Raw genomic sequence first — 19,754 nt, forward strand, 5'->3', positions numbered from 1 at the left:
CTGCGTGGTCCCATGATGTTTATACTTGTGTACTATTGTTTGTACAGATGAACATGGTACCTTCAGGAATTTGTAAATTGCTCCCAAGGATGAACCAGACTTGTGGAGGTCTACAATGTTTTTTCTGAGGTCTTGGCTGATTTCTTTTGATTTTCCCATGATGTCAAGCAAAGAGGCAATGAGTTTGAAGGTAGGCCTTGAAATACATCCACAGGTACACCTCCAATTTACTCAAATGATGTCAATTGGCCTATCAGAAGCTTCTAAAGCCATGACATAATTTTCAGAAATTTTCCAAGCTGTTTAAAGGCACAGTCAACTTAGTGTATGTAAACTTCTGACCCACTGGAATTGTGATACAGTGATGTAATCTGTCTAACACCAGACACAGATAAGAGGGGACAAATATAAAAGTATCTTTGCCATAGATGGTCAACTTTAATTATATTTTCTGACACCCTACAGTCAAAATTTGGCACCAGTAGAGTAGCTATCTATCTATATAAACCACGCCCCTCTGCAAATACGCCTTCTCCGATGTTGGTTTCAAGGAGGTACTTATTTAAATTAGGTAAGAGAATATCATGTTACCATTGGTGTATTAAAATGAGAGGAGGGTCTCCCGGGTGGCGCAGTGGATAAGGGTGCTGTACTGCAGCGTCAGCTCTGCCATCAGAGACTCTGGGTTTGTGCCCAGGCTCTGTCGTAACCGGCCGCGACCGGGAGGTCCGTGGGGCGACACACAATTGGCCTAGCGTCGTCCGGGTTAGGGAGGTGTGACGGCCCTGAATTTTTCTGAACCGTCTCAGTGCTTCTCCTTCCAATAGGGGGCTTTCCCTTTAATTCCCAATTAAATAGCCAGCATCAGCTGCGCAAAAGTGGGGTTGTGATGGAGACGTGAATGAGGATGTGTTCAACCCTCAGTTCCGAAGCTTCTCTATTCCGTTTGTTTTGTTGCCTTTAAACGTGTGTTTTTTAGCCTAATAGAGTTTACCCAGGATTGGATCCACTCTTTGCGTCCGTGGACTACACCTCTCCGTTCTTCATGGCCTTTCTCCGCTGGAGATCTGTTGGCGGATTGGATTGTCTGACTGACCGACCGACTGACTACAACCTTTTTGTATACGGTATTTCATTTGTTTTGATGTGATGTATACTGTGATGATTTATGTAGTTAGTTGTAGTTGAGGACTTAGTAAGAGTTGATAAGCTTTAAAGTTCTGTGGTAAAATAATAGTTATATTGATTGTATGATTAATACTGGGTTTACGCTACACTTGAATGAACGGACAAACATTGGGTGACTAAGGTCATGGGAGTTCCCTGAACTCCTTTACCGGGCTGGACGCTTTTTAGGCCCGAGGTACAGGACATTTCTGGAGGAACCAGAACTCATTGTGATATTATTATATGTGTGTGTAATCATTGATGTTGCTAATACAACCCACACAAAAGAATATAGTTGTTTTTGAAGTTCTTTCCAATGTTTTAAGGGTTTATGAAAAGTTTATTTCCATCCTGACTTTTACATGAGTCCTTTGTATTGGTGTAGACTTGACGGACCAGATGGGACTCATTCCCACCCAAACTAAAAGGAGAAACCAATATTTTCTCTGGTAGGCACAACCTACCTGGCACCCCTATAAATAATAACCTCAAGTCAAAACCGTTACAGAGGGCTTGGCCGGTAGGGACTTGTCTCATCGCGCACCAGCGACTCCTGTGGCGGGCCGGGTGCAGTGCGTGCTAACCAAGGTTTCCAGGTGCACGGTGTTTCCACCGACACATTGGTGCGGCTGGCTTCCGGGTTGGATGCGCGCTGTGTTAAGAAGCAGTGCGGCTTGGTTGGGTTGTGTATCGGAGGACGCATGACTTTCAACCTTCGTCTCTCCCGAGCCCGTACGGGAGTTGTAGCGATGAGACAAGATAGTTGCTACAATTGGATACCACGAAATTGGGTACTAAAATTGGGTACTAAAAATGAGAGGAGATTACTCCTTAATAATCCCGCCTCCTGAATCTAAGCGTTGGACATGGGATCAAACTTGATCAATGTAGAAGCAACATGTTCATACTTTAGCCATCATACTCTGATCTGGTATAATCCAAATATCATTTCATTTGATGAAAAACATGATTTTGACTGTTCATGACCTTTAATGTGTCTGGGGAAACTGCCCCCAAATCAACTAGACTCTGGTGATGATGATGAAGGAATGGAATGCTGATGTACATCATTGTGACTGTAAATATGTAGCAGGTGTTAACCCATAAGACCTCAGGGAAAGTGTTGTCTCACTGGCTGATGGTTGCAGTACAGCACCAATACAGTGAGCAGGCTGAAGGCTAGATGCCAGCACAAACATGCTAAATTAACCAATAAGAACACAGGACATGCTACATTAACCAATAAGAACACAGGATAGGAGTGGCAAGGGTGTCTCACCAGATGATGGTGCAGTACAGCACTGACACAATAAGCAGGCTGAAGACCAGGTGCCAGCAGTAACACATAGTGATAAACATCATGTTGTTATGGTCCTTCTGGTCCCACTCTGCACCGCTGGGGGAATACAGGACAAACCCAATCTGGAGGGGGGCAGAGATAAGAGAGGGTTAGAGGATGGAGACTGTTCCAGGGTTTATTATGCTGTAATAGGCTCAACTAGATGGACACAAGCCGCTGCTATGGACGAAAACTGGAAAATCAGGCTGGAAAGTATGTATACAGTATGTACACAGTACACAGAAGCTAATGGTATGTGGTATGATTAATTTATTTCCTGAATTTGGCTCTAGCATTTGAACCGTTTTGGATGTAAACTATTATGACCCCATTCCTGAAAGCTAAGACTCTCTGGAATGTGGATGTGCCTTCTGTTCCCCTCTATGATGATCACAGGTTGCGTTAGAAGGGAGTGTCACAAAAAAAAGGCAATTAGGCCCCTCTAAGAATATAGTTGAAAAGCCTTGTCATAGCCCTTCTAAGGATAGCCATTACACTCCCTATTTAGTCTTGCTCTTGTGACTGACTGGGTTCAAACCAAGTATCCTGCATGTCACAAGACTGTTAGCCCACTTAGCTAAAGCCCATAGGGATGAGTTCTGGAAGATAACACAAGTCTTCAAGTCTCCAGCAACGTTGCTCATCAAAAGAGTGTGGTTCATCGAATCACCTCAGTTACATTTCACCCCTCTTTGACCTCATACTCAGAGATCAGGGCACCAATATAACTGACTAGGCTTACTGCACAACAACAACACTTTCTGTGGCAACCAGAATCAGAAGGATCCATGCACGTGATGAGCAATCTTGCCTGAGACCTGAAGACGTATTAAGACGTATTAGTTTGACTGATGGGGTTCTAACCAATGTTCCCTCTAAGCTCCCCCGGGACTACCGTCCAGGAGAAATATCAGCTCGCACAGAAAATCACAAGATTGAACTTCACTCAACTTTCTAGCGTTTTCCCCCTTAGTTAACACTATCAACGTTTCCCTTTACTGTGGGTATTGTGATCGAATCAACTCAATATCAGCCACTTTCAATAAAACATACTGAAACAAAATGAACTATGCAAGAGATTTTGTTGCTGGCAGAGTGCATCGGAGTAGGATTCCATTGCATTGACAGTCACGACTCAGGCCCGTACTCTACACAGACCGGTGCGGCATAACTGATCAGAGCTGCAGTAGGTCTATATGCAAATCGACCATTGCCATATATGGCTCTGTGCCATTCATTGTGAACTGGACTGTGTTTACAGCATGAGTGGTCATGAGTAGATGTGCTTGTTTTGAGTTCAAAGCCAGAGCTGCATGTAGCCGTGTTTGTACATTTGTTCATATCCTTTGCTAGTTAGTGAGTTATTAGCCCAGTTATAGATCATTTGATGTCAGCAATGGGGGAGTGATTACTTCCTACTAGAGCACAAAACATGTACATTTCTAGCCACCTTTGAAAAGCCAGTTATTGTTATTGACCAAATACTTATTTTCCACCATAATTTGCAAATAAATTCATAAACAATCCTACAATGTGATTTTCTGGATTTCTTTTCTCATTTTGTCTGTCATAGCAGGTACAGCCTCAGTGTTCACAGTAAAACTGTAACTTAAAGCAGGTACAGCCTCTGTGTTCACAGTAAATCTGTAACTAAAAGCGGGTACAGGCTCTGTGTTCACAGTAAATCTGTAACTAAAAGCGGGTACAGGCTCTGTGTTCACAGTAAACCTGTAACTTAAAGCGGGTACAGGCTCTGTGTTCACAGTAAAACGTTGTCTACCTCAGACCAACCTACTCTCGGCTCCTGGAGAGGAAGAAATCTACAATTAAAACTGTCCACTGTATCACTTGTCTCCAGGGGTGTTTGGACTGTACTATGTGGGAGGGATCTGGTCTCCGGGGGTGTTTTGACTGTACTATGTGGGAGGTATTTAGTCTCCAGGGTGGTCTGACTGTACTATGTGGGAGGTATTGGGTCTCCAGGGGTGTTTTGACTACTATGTGGGAGGTATTTAGTCTCCAGGGTGGTCTGACTGTACTATGTGGGAGGTATTGGGTCTCCAGGGGTGTTTGACTACTATGTGGGAGGTATTGGGTCTCCAGGGGTGTTTGGACTGTACTATGTGGGAGGAATTTAGTCTCCAGGGGTGTTGGACTGTACTATGTGGGAGGAATTTAGTCTCCAGGGGTGTTTGACTGTACTATGTGGGAGGTATTTGGTCTCCGGGGGTGTTTTGACTACTATGTGGGAGGTATTTAGTCTCCAGGGGTGTTTTGACTGTACTATGTGGGAGGTATTTGGTCTCCAGGGGTGTTTTGACTGTACTATGTGGGAGGTATTTGGTCTCCAGGGGTGTTTTGACTATATACTATGTGGGAGGTATTTGGTCTCCAGAGGTGTTTTGACTATATACTATGTGGGAGGTATTTGGTCTCCAGAGGTGTTTTGACTATATACTATGTGGGAGGTATTTGGTCTCCAGAGGTGTTTTGACTATATACTATGTGGGAGGTATTTGGTCTCCAGAGGTGTTTTGACTATATACTATGTGGGAGGTATTTGGTCTCCAGAGGTGTTTTGACTATATACTATGTGGGAGGTATTTGGTCTCCAGAGGTGTTTTGACTATATACTATGTGGGAGGTATTTGGTCTCCAGAGGTGTTTTGACTATATACTATGTGGGAGGTATTTGGTCTCCAGAGGTGTTTTGACTATATACTATGTGGGAGGTATTTGGTCTCCAGAGGTGTTTTGACTATATACTATGTGGGAGGTATTTGGTCTCCAGGGGTGTTTTGACTATATACTATGTGGGAGGTATTTGGTCTCCAGGGGTGTTTTGACTATATACTATGTGGGAGGTATTTGGTCTCCAGGGGTGTTTTGACTGTACTATGTGGGAGGTATTTGAGGACAGCAGCTCTGATCTTGATGAACTCACAGATGTTGTTTCAGACTTTGTAAACTTCTGTGTTTAGTCAGTTGTTCCTACTAAAATCTGTACAATCTTCCCTAACAATAAGCCTTGGGTATCAAAACATCTAAAATCACTACTTAATAGGAAGAAGGCAGCTTTTGCTGAGGGTGATGGACAGGATGTAAGAGATGTACAACGTGAGATCAGTTTATGCTGAGGGTGATGGACAGGATGTAAGAGATGTACAGCGTGAGATCAGTTTATGCTGAGGGGGATAGACAGGCTTTAAGAGATGTACAGCGTGAGATCAGTTTATGCTGAGGGTAATAGACAGGCTTTAAGAGATGTACAGCGTGAGATCAGTTTATGCTGAGGGGGATAGACAGGCTTTAAGAGATGTACAGCGTGAGATCAGTTTATGCTGAGGGGGATAGACAGGCTTTAAGAGATGTACAGCGTGAGATCAGTTTATGCTGAGGGGGATAGACAGGCTTTAAGAGATGTACAGCGTGAGATCAGTTTATGCTGAGGGGGATAGACAGGCTTTAAGAGATGTACAGCGTGAGATCAGTTTATGCTGAGGGTGATAGACAGGCTTTAAGAGATGTACAGCGTGAGATCAGTTTATGCTGAGGGGGATAGACAGGCTTTAAGAGATGTACAGCGTGAGATCAGTTTATGCTGAGGGGGATAGACAGGTTTTAAGAGATGTACAGCGTGAGATCAGTTTATGCTGAGGGGGATAGACAGGCTTTAAGAGATGTACAGCGTGAGATCAGTTTATGCTGAGGGGGATAGACAGGCTTTAAGAGATGTACAGCGTGAGATCAGTTTATGCTGAGGGGGATAGACAGGCTTTAAGAGATGTACAGCGTGAGATCAGTTTATGCTGAGGGTAATAGACAGGCTTTAAGAGATGTACAGCGTGAGATCAGTTTATGCTGAGGGTAATAGACAGGCTTTAAGAGATGTACAGCGTGAGATCAGTTTATGCTGAGGGTGATAGACAGGCTTTAAGAGATGTACAGCGTGAGATCAGTTTATGCTGAGGGGGATAGACAGGCTTTAAGAGATGTACAGCGTGAGATCAAAAGACAGATCCAGCTGGACAAAGAGGCAAAGGGTGGAGAGGACCCTCTCTACCTGAAACGCAAGGGTGACCTGGCAAGGGATTAAATCCATGGCTAGTGCCCCCCACATAGGCAGGGGAAAAACCAGTGCTGACCTTGGGGGATATGAGGGCCAGAACATGGCTAATGAACTGAATGTTTTCTTCTCAAGATTTGAATCAGACAACTTTGTGTCGGAGGGGACTCACAGACCAGGCAAGGAGGGCATTAATCAGAGAGACAACAAAGATACCAAAGATAACCCTGAAGGAGCTGCAAAGTGGAGCATGGTGGTGGCAGCATCATGCTGTGGGGATGTTTTCATAGTCAGGGACTGGGAAACAGGTCAGAATTGAAGGAATGATGGATGGAGCCAAATGCAGGGAAATTCTTGAGGGGAAACCTGTTTCATTTTTCCAGAGATTGGAGACTGAGACGGAGGTTAATCTTCCAGCAGGACAATGACCCTAACCATACTGCTAAAGCAACACTCAAGTGGTTTAAGGGGAAACATTTAAATGTCTTGTAATGGCCTAGTCAAAGCCCAGACCTCAATCCAATTGAGAATCTGTGGTATGACTTTAAGATTGCTGTACACCAGCGGAACCCATCCAACAAGGACTTGGAGCAGTTTTACCTTGAAGAATGGGCAAACATCCCAGTGGCTAGATGTGCCAAGCCTATAGAGACGTACCCCAAGAGACTTGCAGCTGTAATTGCTGCAAAAGGTGGCTCTACAAAGTATTGACAAAAATTTTGCCACTTCAAAGTGGTAGGCATGTTATGTAAATCAAATGATACAAACCCCCCAAAAACACATTTTGATTCGAGGTTGTAAGGCAACAAATAGGAAAAATGCCAAGGGGGTGAATACTTTCACAAGCCACTGTAGGGTTAGTGGAAGTAGGCCTATCTACCCAGGTTTAGTGGAAGTAGGCCTATCTACCCAGGTTTAGTGGAAGTAGGGCTATATACCCAGGTTTAGTGGAAGTAGGGCTATATACCCAGGTTTAGTGGAAGTAGGGCTATATACCCAGGTTTAGTGGAAGTAGGGCTGTCTACCCAGGTTTAGTGGAAGTAGGCCTATCTACCCAGGTTTAGTGGAAGTAGGGCTATATACCCAGGTTTAGTGGAAGTAGGGTTATCTACCCAGGTTTAGTGGAAGTAGGCCTATCTACCCAGGTTTAGTGGAAGTAGGCCTATCTACCCAGGTTTAGTGGAAGTAGGGCTATATACCCAGGTTTAGTGGAAGTAGGGCCGTCTACCCAGGTTTAGTGGAAGTAGGGCCGTCTACCCAGGTTTAGTGGAAGTAGGCCCATCTACCCAGGTTTAGTGGAAGTAGGCCCGTCTACCCAGGTTTAGTGGAAGTAGGCCCATCTACCCAGGTTTAGTGGAAGTAGGGCTATCTACCCAGGTTTAGTGGAAGTAGGGCTGTCTACCCAGGTTTAGTGGAAGTAGGCCTGTCTACCCAGGTTTAGTGGAAGTAGGCCTATCTACCCAGGTTTAGTGGAAGTAGGGCTATCTACCCAGGTTTAGTGGAAGTAGGGCTATCTACCCAGGTTTAGTGGAAGTAGGCCTGTCTACCCAGGTTTAGTGGAAGTAGGCCTATCTACCCAGGTTTAGTGGAAGTAGGGCTATCTACCCAGGTTTAGTGGAAGTAGGGCTATCTACCCAGGTTTAGTGGAAGTAGGGCTATCTACCCAGGTTTAGTGGAAGTAGGGCTATCTACCCAGGTTTAGTGGAAGTAGGGCTGTCTACCCAGGTTTAGTGGAAGTAGGGCTATCTACCATGATTTAGTATAAGTAGGGCTATCTACCCAGGTTTAGTGGAAGTAGACCTATCTACCATGATTTAGTGTTCAGGAGATCAATTTGTGCTCTACTAAATAGACATTGGAATCATGTGTCCCCACAACATATACAGTACAGTGTCCATAACCTGAAGGGGAGATGAGATGATGCTAGCTGTGACAAACACAATGAATTAGGGACTTTAACATCAGAATGCTGTTATAGAGTGTTTGATTAGAGCTTATGGTCCTTTATCAACTAGTCCTCTTACTCTACAACTCTGTATCAAGTACATACATGAACACACACACACGAGAGAGAAATAGTCTGTGCATCCCAATTGGCATCCTCTTCCTTATATATATTTTTGTATATTTTCTTCAACCGATCGCTGCCTGCACCTGCCCGCCCATCCAGCATCACTACTCTGGACGGCTCTGACTTAGAATATGTGGACAACTACAAATACCTAGGTGTCGGGTTAGACTGTAAACTCTCCTTCCAGACTCACATCAAACATCTCCAATCCAAAGTTAAATCTAGAATCGGCGTCCTATTTCGCAACAAAGCATCCTTCACTCATGCTGCCAAACATACCCTCGTAAAACTGACCATCCTACCGATCCTCGACTTCGGCGATGTCATTTACAAAATAGCCTCCAATACCCTACTTAATAAATTGGATGCAGTCTATCACAACGCCATCCGTTTTGTCACCAAAGCCCCATACACTACCCACCACTGCGACCTGTACGTTCTCGTTGGCTGGCCCTCGCTTCATACTCGTCGCCAAACCCACTGGCTCCAGGTCATCTACAACACCCTGCTAGGTAAAGTCCCCCCTTATCTCAGCTCGCTGGTCACCACAGCAGCACCCACCTGAAGCACGCATTCGAGCAGGTATATCTCTCTGGTCACCCCCAAAACCAATTCTTCCTTTGGCCGCCTCTCCTTCCAGTTCTCTGCTGCCAGTGACTTGAACGAACTACACAAATCTCTGAAACTGGAAACACTTATCTCCCTCACTAGCTTTAAGCACCAGCTGTCAGAGCAGCTCACAGATTACTGCACCTATACATAGCCCACTATAATTTAGCCCAAACAACTACCTCTTCCCCTACTGTATTTATTTATTTATTTTGCTCCTTTGCACCCCATTATGTCTATTTCTACTTTGCACTTTCTTTCACTGCAAATATACCATTCCAGTGTTTTACTTTCTATATTGTATTTACTTTGCCACCATGGCCTTTTTTTGCCTTTACCTCCCTTATCTCACCTCATTTGCTCACATTGTATATAGACTTATTTTCTACTGTATTATTGACTGTATGTTTGTTTTACTCCATGTGTAACTCTGTTGTTGTATGTGTCAAACTGCTTTGCATTATCTTGAGCAGGTCGCAGTTGTAAATGAGAACTTGTTCTCAACTTGCCTACCTGGTTAAAAAGGTGAAATCTATCAACAACAACAAAAAATATCTAGCTCCCTAACCCCCCCCCCCCCCTCTAGAGAGACAGACAATGACTCAATGACTGACCTGCCAGAACCAGCTCCATAACCCCCCCCCCCCCTAGAGAGACAGACAATGACTCAATGACTGACCTGCCAGAACCAGCTCCATAACCCCCCCCCCCCCTCTCTAGAGAGACAGACAATGACTCAATGACTGACCTGCCAGAACCAGCTCCATAACCCCCCCCCCCCTCCCTAGAGAGACAGACAATGACTCAATGACTGACCTGCCTGAACCAGCTCCACAACCCCCCCCCCCTCCCTAGAGAGACAGACAATGACTCAATGACTGACCTGCCAGAACCAGCTCCCCTGCAGGATGGTGAGTGATGCTCTCAGGAGCTCCAGCAGCATGTTTCCTCTGTGGAACACCTCCAGAAAGGACACCATGGCCTCTCCAAACACACAGAACAGCAGCAGCTGGTGAACATGGACATCTAGCATGGCTCTGCCGTGGAGGTGGTACAGGAAAAGGAACCCTGGGAAACACAGAATAAACATCAGTAGTGCGTTGGTGCGCCGGTCCACGCATTACAGCCCCATTAACTTGAATAGAGATGTCCATTTCTAGTGGTGATTCGATTTCTATGGCTGTAACACTGCATGTGAGCTAGCTAACTAATTACCAAAGCCTATTACCTCAGGACATCTCCATCTCCCCCACCTGCCCAGACCTATTACCTTCTATGAAGAAGGCGATGGCCAGCATTAGTCTGTCGAGGGCCAGTGGAGCAGCGTCGGTGGTGTGTACAATCAGAGACATGGCTCCAGCCAAGCCAAAGAAGAGGTACATGGTGGAGTGCTGCCAGTTATGCAGTCTGTCCCAGTGATGCTCGCTGTAGTCATACAGGTGCAGCCGTGGACCGTCTGCTACAAACTGCTCTGCCAGCATCCCTGAAAAACAGAACGTCAGGATTCTCTTAAACGTCTCAGAGAAAAGATCCTTGGTCTTTTAGAAACGTCTCATTTATGTAAGATACTGTCACGCCGCTCCCCCTCTCCAGCACTCAATGTCACTGGTCTACTAACCACCGGTCCATCATTACACACACCTGGACTTCATCATCATCTTGATTACCTTCCCTTTATTAGCCTTCAGTAGCCTCAGTCATCAGGCATTATTGGTTTGTTTTCATTCACGTTCTGTACTCTTCTCATGTTTTTTAATCTGCATTCTTCATTATTAAACTCACCTTCTGCATCTGCTTCCTGACTCATGGCGTATACGTGACAGAATACTGCCTCACGAATTATGGAAGCAGCAGAAGATAAAGACATCTCCCAGACGGTCGGTGAACAGGGACACCTACTCTGTCAACATCCCGATCAGCTGGCGCAACTGGTTGCGGCTATGGATGGTACTCTGCGTCCTCCACCGCCTTGACACCACCCGAGAGGATTCACCTACAACAAGTGGAGGGCCTTTTACCTCAAGTCGTCCCAGCAGAGTAGCAGGTCAGCGAATATTCCAACTCCGGCAGGGTGCCCAGACTGCTGCAGAGTACACCCTCACCTTCCGGACCGTGGCAGCCTCCAACAGATGGAACCAACCGGTGCTCTGCACCCTATTTCATAGGGGACTGCGTGTGGAGGTCCAGACAGAGTTGGCATACAGGGACAGCAACCTTTCCTTGGATGCACTCTTCGCAATGGCCACCTGTCTGGGCAACCTACTTTAGGAGCGCCGGCAACTCCTTCGTCCCTCGTCCTCCACCTTTGGCCGTCTCAAGGCAGAGCCTGAACCCATGGAGATAGGGGTCATACACTTCTCTGCGGCAGAGCATCGTCACCAGAGACAGCTGGGGCTGTGTTCCTATTGCGGTCAGATGCGGCACCAGCTCCAGCTGTGTCCTGTGTCGTCTGGGGCAATGGGATTGCCCCGTGATCATCCGTCTCCCAGGATAGTCGTGTCCTTCATAATCGTTTTCCGGCAAACCCTTCCTGGTTCCCTTCACTGGCTGGCTGTCCCTCATGTGTTGTCTCTACAGCTCTAGTGGACTCCAGTGCCACAGGGAATTTCATTGACCCCCGTCTCCTCCCTGAACATCACTTCATACCAGCTTTCCACTCCTTTTCCAGTCCAAGCCCTGGATAATCGACCAATGGGATCCAGCACTATCACGCACATCACAGCCCAACTCACCCTCACTCTCACCATGGGGCCCTTGCACCAAGAAAGCCTTCCCTTCCTCATCATCACTACACCCGTTCACAAAGTCATCCTCTGCCTTCCATGGCTCCAACGTCATAACCCCACCAATACCCTGGTCGAGGATGAAAATCACAGCCTGGGCACCAGGATGATGGAAGACCTGCTTTCCCTTACCTTGTGGTTCCATGCCGGCTGAGAGTCCTGTAGGTACCCTCCAGCCCATCATTCCGTCATACAGTATCGTTGGCCCCATGTTTTGGGACGTAGATGAGGATATTGGCCAGCCTCTGGAGAGGGAACCCGCAGCAGAGAACTGGAAGGAGAGGCGGCCAATGAAGGAATAGGCTTTGGGGGTGACCAGTGAAATATACCTGCTGGAGCGCGTGCTACGGGTGGGTGCTGCTATGGTGACCAGTGAGCTGAGATAAGGCGGTGCTTTACCTAGCAAAGACTTGTAGATGACCTGGAGCCAGTGGGTTTGGCGCCGAATATGAAGTGAGGGCAAGCCAACGAGAGCATACAGGTCGCAGTGGTGGATAGTATAAGGGGCTTTGGTGACAAAACGGATGGCATTGTAATAGACTGCATCCAATTTGCTGAGTAGTGTTGGAGGCTATTTTATAAATGACATCGCCGAAGTCGAGGATCGGTAGGATAGTCAGTTTTAAGAGGGTATGTTTGGCAGCATGAGTGAAGGATTCTTTGTTGCGAAATAGGAAGCCGATTCTAGATTTAATTTTGAATTGGAGATGCTTAATGTGAGGCTGGAAGGAGAGTTTACAGTCTAACCAGACACCTCGGTGTAACGCTCATTCCTTCGACGATAAATGTGAATCCGACCATCAACCCTGGAGTGAAGAGCACTTTTTGCCAGTCCTGTTTGGTCCACCGATGGTGGGTTTGTGCCCATAGGCGACACTGTTGCCGGTGACCTTACAACAGGTCTACAAGCTCTCAGTCCAGCCTCTCTCAGCCTATTGCGTACAGTCTGAGCACAGATGGAGAGATTCCTGGTGTAACTCGGTAGTTGTTGTTGCCATCCTGTACCTGTCCCACAGGTGTGATGTTCGGATGTATCGATCCTATGCAGATGTTGTTACACGTGGTCTGCCACTGCGAGGATGATCAGCTGTCCATCCTGTCTCCCTGTAGCGCTGTCTTAGGCGTCTCACAGTACGGACATTGCAATTTATTGCCCTGACTACATCTGCAGTCCTCATGCCTCCTTGCAGCCTAAGGCACGTTCACGCAGATGAGCAGGGACCCTGGGCATCTTTCTATTGGTGCTTTTCAGAGTCAGTAGAAATGCCTCTTTAGTGTCCCAGGTTTTCATAACTGTGACCTTAAATACCTACCGTCTGGAAGCTGATACGTGTCTTATCGACAGTTCCACAGGTGCATGTTCATTAATTGTTTATGGTTCATTGAACAGTGTTTAAACCCTTTACAATGAAGATCTGTGAAGTTATTTGGATTTTTACAAATTATCTTTGAAAGACAGGGTCCTGAAAAGGGGACGTTTATGTTTATGCGACCAATAGAATTTGATTTGACGCCATATACAGTGGGGAGATTTGATACACTGCCGATTTTGCAGGTTTTCCTACTTACAAAGCATGTAGAGGTCTGTAATTGTTATCATAGGTACACTTCAACTGTGAGAGACAGAATCTAAAACAAAAATTATGATTTTTAAGTCATTCATTTGCATTTTGTTGCATGACATAAGTATTTGATACATCAGAAAAGCAGAACTTAATATTTGGTACAGTAACCTTTGTTTGCAATTACAGAGATCATATGTTTCCTGTAGTTCTTGACCAGGTTTGCACATACTGCAGCAGGGATTTTGGCCCACTCCTCCATACAGACCTTCTCCAGATCCTTCAGGTTTCGGGGCTGTCGCTGGGCAATACGGACTTTCAGCTCCCTCCAAAGATTTTCTATTGGGTTCAGGTCTGGAGACTGGCCACTCCCGGACCTTGAGATGCTTCTTACGGAGCCACTCCTTAGTTGCCCTGGCTGTGTGTTTCGGGTCGTTGTCATGCTGGAAGACCCAGCCACGACCCATCTTCAATGCTCTTACTGAGGGAAGGAGGGTTTTGGCCAAGATCTCGCGATACTTGGCCCCATCCATCCTGCCCTCAATACGGTGCAGTCGTCCTGTCCCCTTTGCAGAAAAGCATCCCCAAAGAATTATGTTTCCACCTCCATGCTTCACGGTTGGGATGGTGTTCTTGGGGTTGTACTCATCCTTCTTCTTCCTCCAAACACGGCGAGTGGAGTTTAGACCAAAAAGCTCTATTTTTGTCTCATCAGACCACATGACCTTCTCCCATTCCTCCTCTGGATCACCCAGATGGTCTTTGGCAAACTTCAGACGGGCCTGGACATGCACTGGCTTGAGCAGGGGGAACTTGCGTGCGCTGCAGGATTTTAATCCATGACGGAGTAGTGTGTTACTAATGGTTTTCTTTGAGACTGTGGTCCCAGCTCTCTTCAGGTCATTGACCAGGTCCTGCCGTGTAGTTCTGGGCTGATCCCTCACCTTCCTCATGATCATTGATGCACCACGAGTTGTGATCTTGCATGGAGCCCCAGACAGAGGGTGATTGACCGTCATCTTGAACTTCTTCCATTTTCTAATAATTGCGCCAACAGTTGTTGATAAACTTGGGAATACATTTTTCCATCGATGAAAGCAAGCTATCCTGAGGCAGCAAATCAGATCCAAACCATGATGCCCCCTCCACCATACTTTACAGTTGGGATGAGGTTTCGAAATTGGTGTGCTCTCCACACATACTATTGTGTGTTCCTTCCAAACAACTCAACTGTTGTTTCATCTGTCCACATAATATTTTATCAGTAGCGCTGTAGAATATCCAGGTGCACTTTTGCAAACTTCAGAGGTGCAGAAATTATTTTTTGGGGGACAGCCGTGGCTTCTTCCATGGTGTCCTCCCATGAACACCATGCTTGTTTAGTGTTTTATGCATTGTAGACTTGTCAACAGAGATGTTACCATGTTCCAGAGATTTCTGTAAGTCTTTAGCTGGCACTCTAGGATTCTTCTTAACCACATTGAGCATTCTGCGCTGTGCTCTTGCAGTCATCTTTGCAGGACGGCCACTCATAGGGAGAGTAGCAACAGTGCTGAACTTTCTCCATTTATAGACAATTTGTCTTACCGTGGACTGATGAACATCAAGGCTTTTAGAGATACTTTTGTAACCCTTTCCAGCTTTATGCAAGTCAACAATTCTTAATCTTACGGCTTCTGATATCTCTTTTGTTCAAGGCATGGTACACATCAGGCAATGCTTCTTGTGACTAGGAAACTCACATTTTGTGAGTGTTTTTTATAGGGCAAGGCCACTCTAACCAACATCTCCAATCTCATTGATTGGACTCCAGGTTAGCTGACTCCTGACTCCAATTAGCTTTTGGAGAAGTCATTAGCCTAGGGGTTCACACACTTTTTCCAACCTACACTGTGAATGTTTAAATTATGTATTCAATATAGAAAAGAAAAATACAATAATTTGTGTGTTATTAGTTTAAGCATACTATGTTTATCTATTGTTGTGACTTGAAGAACAGATGAAATTTGATGACCAATTTATGCAGAAATCCAGGTAATTCCAAAGGGTTCACATACTTTTTCTTACCACTGTATATCATACTTGTTATGTTACTACTTTACATACATATATTTTCATTAGTAGTAGTAGTTATCATAATCTGTAGTGGACAAACCAGTTTACATGTCAAATCTATAAGTTTACCAAACGTTTAAGTAATAGTAAAATATTTTTAACAAAAGAGAATCATATCAAAAGTGAGCATCTCATTGTGTTTATATGAACACGTATTGCAATGTAAAACATGTATTTCAAGATTAAATACTGACTAAGTTGAATGAAAAAGTAACTGTATAATTTTGTGTGTTGCACGTAGTCAATTGAAAATGTTGGGCCTCCCGAGTGGTGCAGCGGTCTAAGGCACTGCATCGCAGTGTTGAGGCGCCACTACAGCCACAGGTTCGATCCCAGGCTGTGTCACGGCCGGCCGTGACTGGGAGACACATGGGGTGGCACACAATTGGCCCAGCGTCGTCTGGGATAGGGGAGGGTTTGGCCGGGGTCTCATTGTGCTGTGGCGGGCCGGGAACCTGCAAGCTGATTCGGATGGTGTTTCCTCCGACACATTGGTGCGGCTGGCTTCCGTGTTAAGCGAACAGTGTGTCAAGAAGCAGTGTGGCTAGGCAGGGTCGTGTTTCGGAGGATGCATGGCCCTCGACGTTCACCTCTCCTGAGTCCGCAGGGGAATTGCAGAGATGAGACAAGATCAGAACTACCAATTGGATATCCCGAAAAAAATGTGCCTTTTTGATGATCTGTTTTGAGTTTTGTACTAAGTGTTGTGAAAATTGCATCAAAGTGATAAAAAAAAACATATAATGTGGATGCTCAGGGTGTTGATGCTCACCAACCACGGAGAAGAAGAGGGTGACTGATCCCTCGATGACTTCCAGGCGGCGCTGTGTGGATCGGCTGGCCAGGCGGGTGGAGGTGGAGCCCAGACTCTTGTTCCTGAGGGTGGCGTACCATAGAGAGTACTTTCCTGCCCACCACAGACCCGCGATCAGGAAGAAACTACCTGGCAATGCATGGCCCTTAAAACTACCCATAATCCTTCACTGGAATACCTGGAACACAGAGAGAGGGTGGACGGACGGTCATCTGGTGATGAGAAAAGTATCTTATTCTTAGATTGGGCAACAAGAAATGTGGTGTTAGTGGTTCAAACTTTTTATAATCCCGTATCCCTTCAAACATTCAAACTCCAGCTGTGTACCCCCTCTAGCACCAGGGTCGCACTCTCAAATGTTGTTTTTTTGCCATCATTGTAAGCCTGCCACACACACACTATACGATACATTTATTAAACATAAGAATGATTGTGAGTTTTTGTCACAACCCGGCTCGTAGGAACAAAGAGCTCTTATAGGACCAGGGCACAAATAATAATAATCAAGAATTGTAACAACTTTCATTAGAAGAAGGTGAAGACCAAGGTGCAGCGTGGTACATGTTCATATTATTTATTCTGACTGAACACTGAATACAAACTAACAAAAAGAATCGCCGAAACACTAAACAGAAAATAACCACCCACAACTAACAGTGGGAAAACAGGCTACCTAAGTATGGTTCTCAATCAGAGACAACGAAAGACAGCTGTTCCTGATTGACAACCATACCCGGCCAAAACATAGAAATACAAAACCTAGACATACAAACATAGAATGCCCACCCACATCACACCCTGACCAAACAAAAAATAGAAACATACAAAGCAATCGGCAGGGTAGCCTAGTGGTTAGAGTGTTGGACTAGTAACCGAAAGGTTGCAAGTTCGAATCCCCGAGTTGACAAGCTACAAATCTGTCGTTCTGCCCCCTGAGCAGGCAGTTAACCCACTGTTCCTAGGCCGTCATTGAAAATAAGAATTTGTCTTAACTGACTTGCCTGGTTAAATAAAGGTTAAATAAAGGTTAAATAAAGGTAAAAAAAAAAAAAAACTAACATCTTACATATAAAACATTAGTTGTTCATCAAAAAATGGTGAATAACTCACCACAGGTTAATGAGAAGGGTGTGAATAACTCACCACAGGTTAATGAGAAGGGTGTGAATAACTCACCACAGGTTAATGAGAAGGGTGTGAATAACTCACCACAGGTTAATGAGGAGGGTGTGAATACCTCACCACAGGTTAATGAGAAGGGTGTGAATAACTCACCACAGGTTAATGAGAAGGGTGTGAATAACTCACCACAGGTTAATGAGAAGGGTGTGAATAACTCACCACAGGTTAATGAGAAGGGTGTGAATAACTCACCACAGGTTAATGAGAAGGGTGTGAATAACTCACCACAGGTTAATGAGGAGGGTGTGAATACCTCACCACAGGTTAATGAGAAGGGTGTGAATAACTCACCACAGGTTAATGAGAAGGGTGTGAATAACTCACCACAGGTTAATGAGAAGGGTGTGAATAACTCACCACAGGTTAATGAGAAGGGTGTGAGTAACTCACCACAGGTTAATGAGAAGGGTGTGTATAACTCACCACAGGTTAATGAGAAGGGTGTGAATAACTCACCACAGGTTAATGAGAAGGGTGTGAATAACTCACCACAGGTTAATGAGAAGGGTGTGAATAACTCACCACAGGTTAATGAGAAGGGTGTGAATAACTCACCACAGGTTAATGAGAAGGGTGTGAATAACTCACCACAGGTTAATGAGAAGGGTGTGAATAACTCACCACAGGTTAATGAGAAGGGTGTGAATAACTCACCACAGGTTAATGAGAAGGGTGTGAATAACTCACCACAGGTTAATGAGAAGGGTGTGAATAACTCACCACAGGTTAATGAGAAGGGTGTGAATAACTCACCACAGGTTAATGAGAAGGGTGTGAATAACTCACCACAGGTTAATGAGAAGGGTGTGAATAACTCACCACAGGTTAATGAGAAGGGTGTGAATAACTCACCACAGGTTAATGAGGAGGGTGTGAATACCTCACCACAGGTTAATGAGAAGGGTGTGAATAACTCACCACAGGTTAATGAGAAGGGTGTGAATAACTCACCACAGGTTAATGAGAAGGGTGTGAATAACTCACCACAGGTTAATGAGAAGGGTGTGAATAACTCACCACAGGTTAATGAGAAGGGTGTGAATAACTCACCACAGGTTAATGAGAAGGGTGTGAATACCTCACCACAGGTTAATGAGGAGGGTGTGAATACCTCACCACAGGTTAATGAGAAGGGTGTGAATAACTCACCACAGGTTAATGAGAAGGGTGTGAATAACTCACCACAGGTTAATGAGAAGGGTGTGAATAACTCACCACAGGTTAATGAGAAGGGTGTGAATAACTCACCACAGGTTAATGAGAAGGGTGTGTATAACTCACCACAGGTTAATGAGAAGGGTGTGAATAACTCACCACAGGTTAATGAGAAGGGTGTGAATAACTCACCACAGGTTAATGAGAAGGGTGTGAATAACTCACCACGGGTTAATGAGAAGGGTGTGAATAACTCACCACGGGTTAATGAGAAGGGTGTGAATAACTCACCACGGGTTAATGAGAAGGGTGTGAATAACTCACCACGGGTTAATGAGAAGGGTGTGAATAACTCACCACGGGTTAATGAGAAGGGTGTGAATAACTCACCACGGGTTAATGAGAAGGGTGTGAATAACTCACCACGGGTTAATGAGAAGGGTGTGAATAACTCACCACGGTTAATGAGAAGGGTGTGAATAACTCACCAAAGGTTAATGAGAAGGGTGTGAATAACTCACCACAGGTTAATGAGAAGGGTGTGAATAACTCACCACAGGTTAATGAGAAGGGTGTGAATAACTCACCAGAGGTTAATGAGAAGGGTGTGAATAACTCACCACAGGTTATTGAGAAGGGTGTGAATAACTCACCACAGGTTATTGAGAAGGGTGTGAATAACTCACCACAGGTTAATGAGAAGGGTGTGAATAACTCACCACAGGTTAATGAGAAGGGTGTGAATAACTCACCACAGGTTAATGAGAAGGGTGTGAATAACTCACCACAGGTTAATGAGAAGGGTGTGAATAACTCACCACAGGTTAATGAGAAGGGTGTGAATAACTCACCACAGGTTAATGAGAAGGGTGTGAATAACTCACCACAGGT

General features: G+C 45.2%; 1 protein-coding gene across 1 annotated transcript in view; it reads right to left on the reverse strand.

Moving 5' to 3' along the window:
- Positions 1-19,754, reverse strand: part of tmem45a (transmembrane protein 45a) — a 135,404-nt gene that overhangs the window by 5,300 nt on the left and 110,350 nt on the right. The window contains exons 2-5 of the mRNA XM_031822247.1: positions 16,485-16,704; positions 10,523-10,735; positions 10,136-10,320; positions 2,447-2,589 (exon numbers count right to left, since the gene is read on the reverse strand). Of these exons, the coding sequence (XP_031678107.1) occupies positions 2,447-2,589; positions 10,136-10,320; positions 10,523-10,735; positions 16,485-16,686 (743 nt within the window). The 5' untranslated portion in view covers positions 16,687-16,704. The remainder of the gene's footprint in view (positions 1-2,446; positions 2,590-10,135; positions 10,321-10,522; positions 10,736-16,484; positions 16,705-19,754) is intronic.

This window comes from Oncorhynchus kisutch, linkage group LG4, assembly GCF_002021735.2.
Source record: "Oncorhynchus kisutch isolate 150728-3 linkage group LG4, Okis_V2, whole genome shotgun sequence".
NCBI classification, from domain to species: domain Eukaryota; kingdom Metazoa; phylum Chordata; class Actinopteri; order Salmoniformes; family Salmonidae; genus Oncorhynchus; species Oncorhynchus kisutch.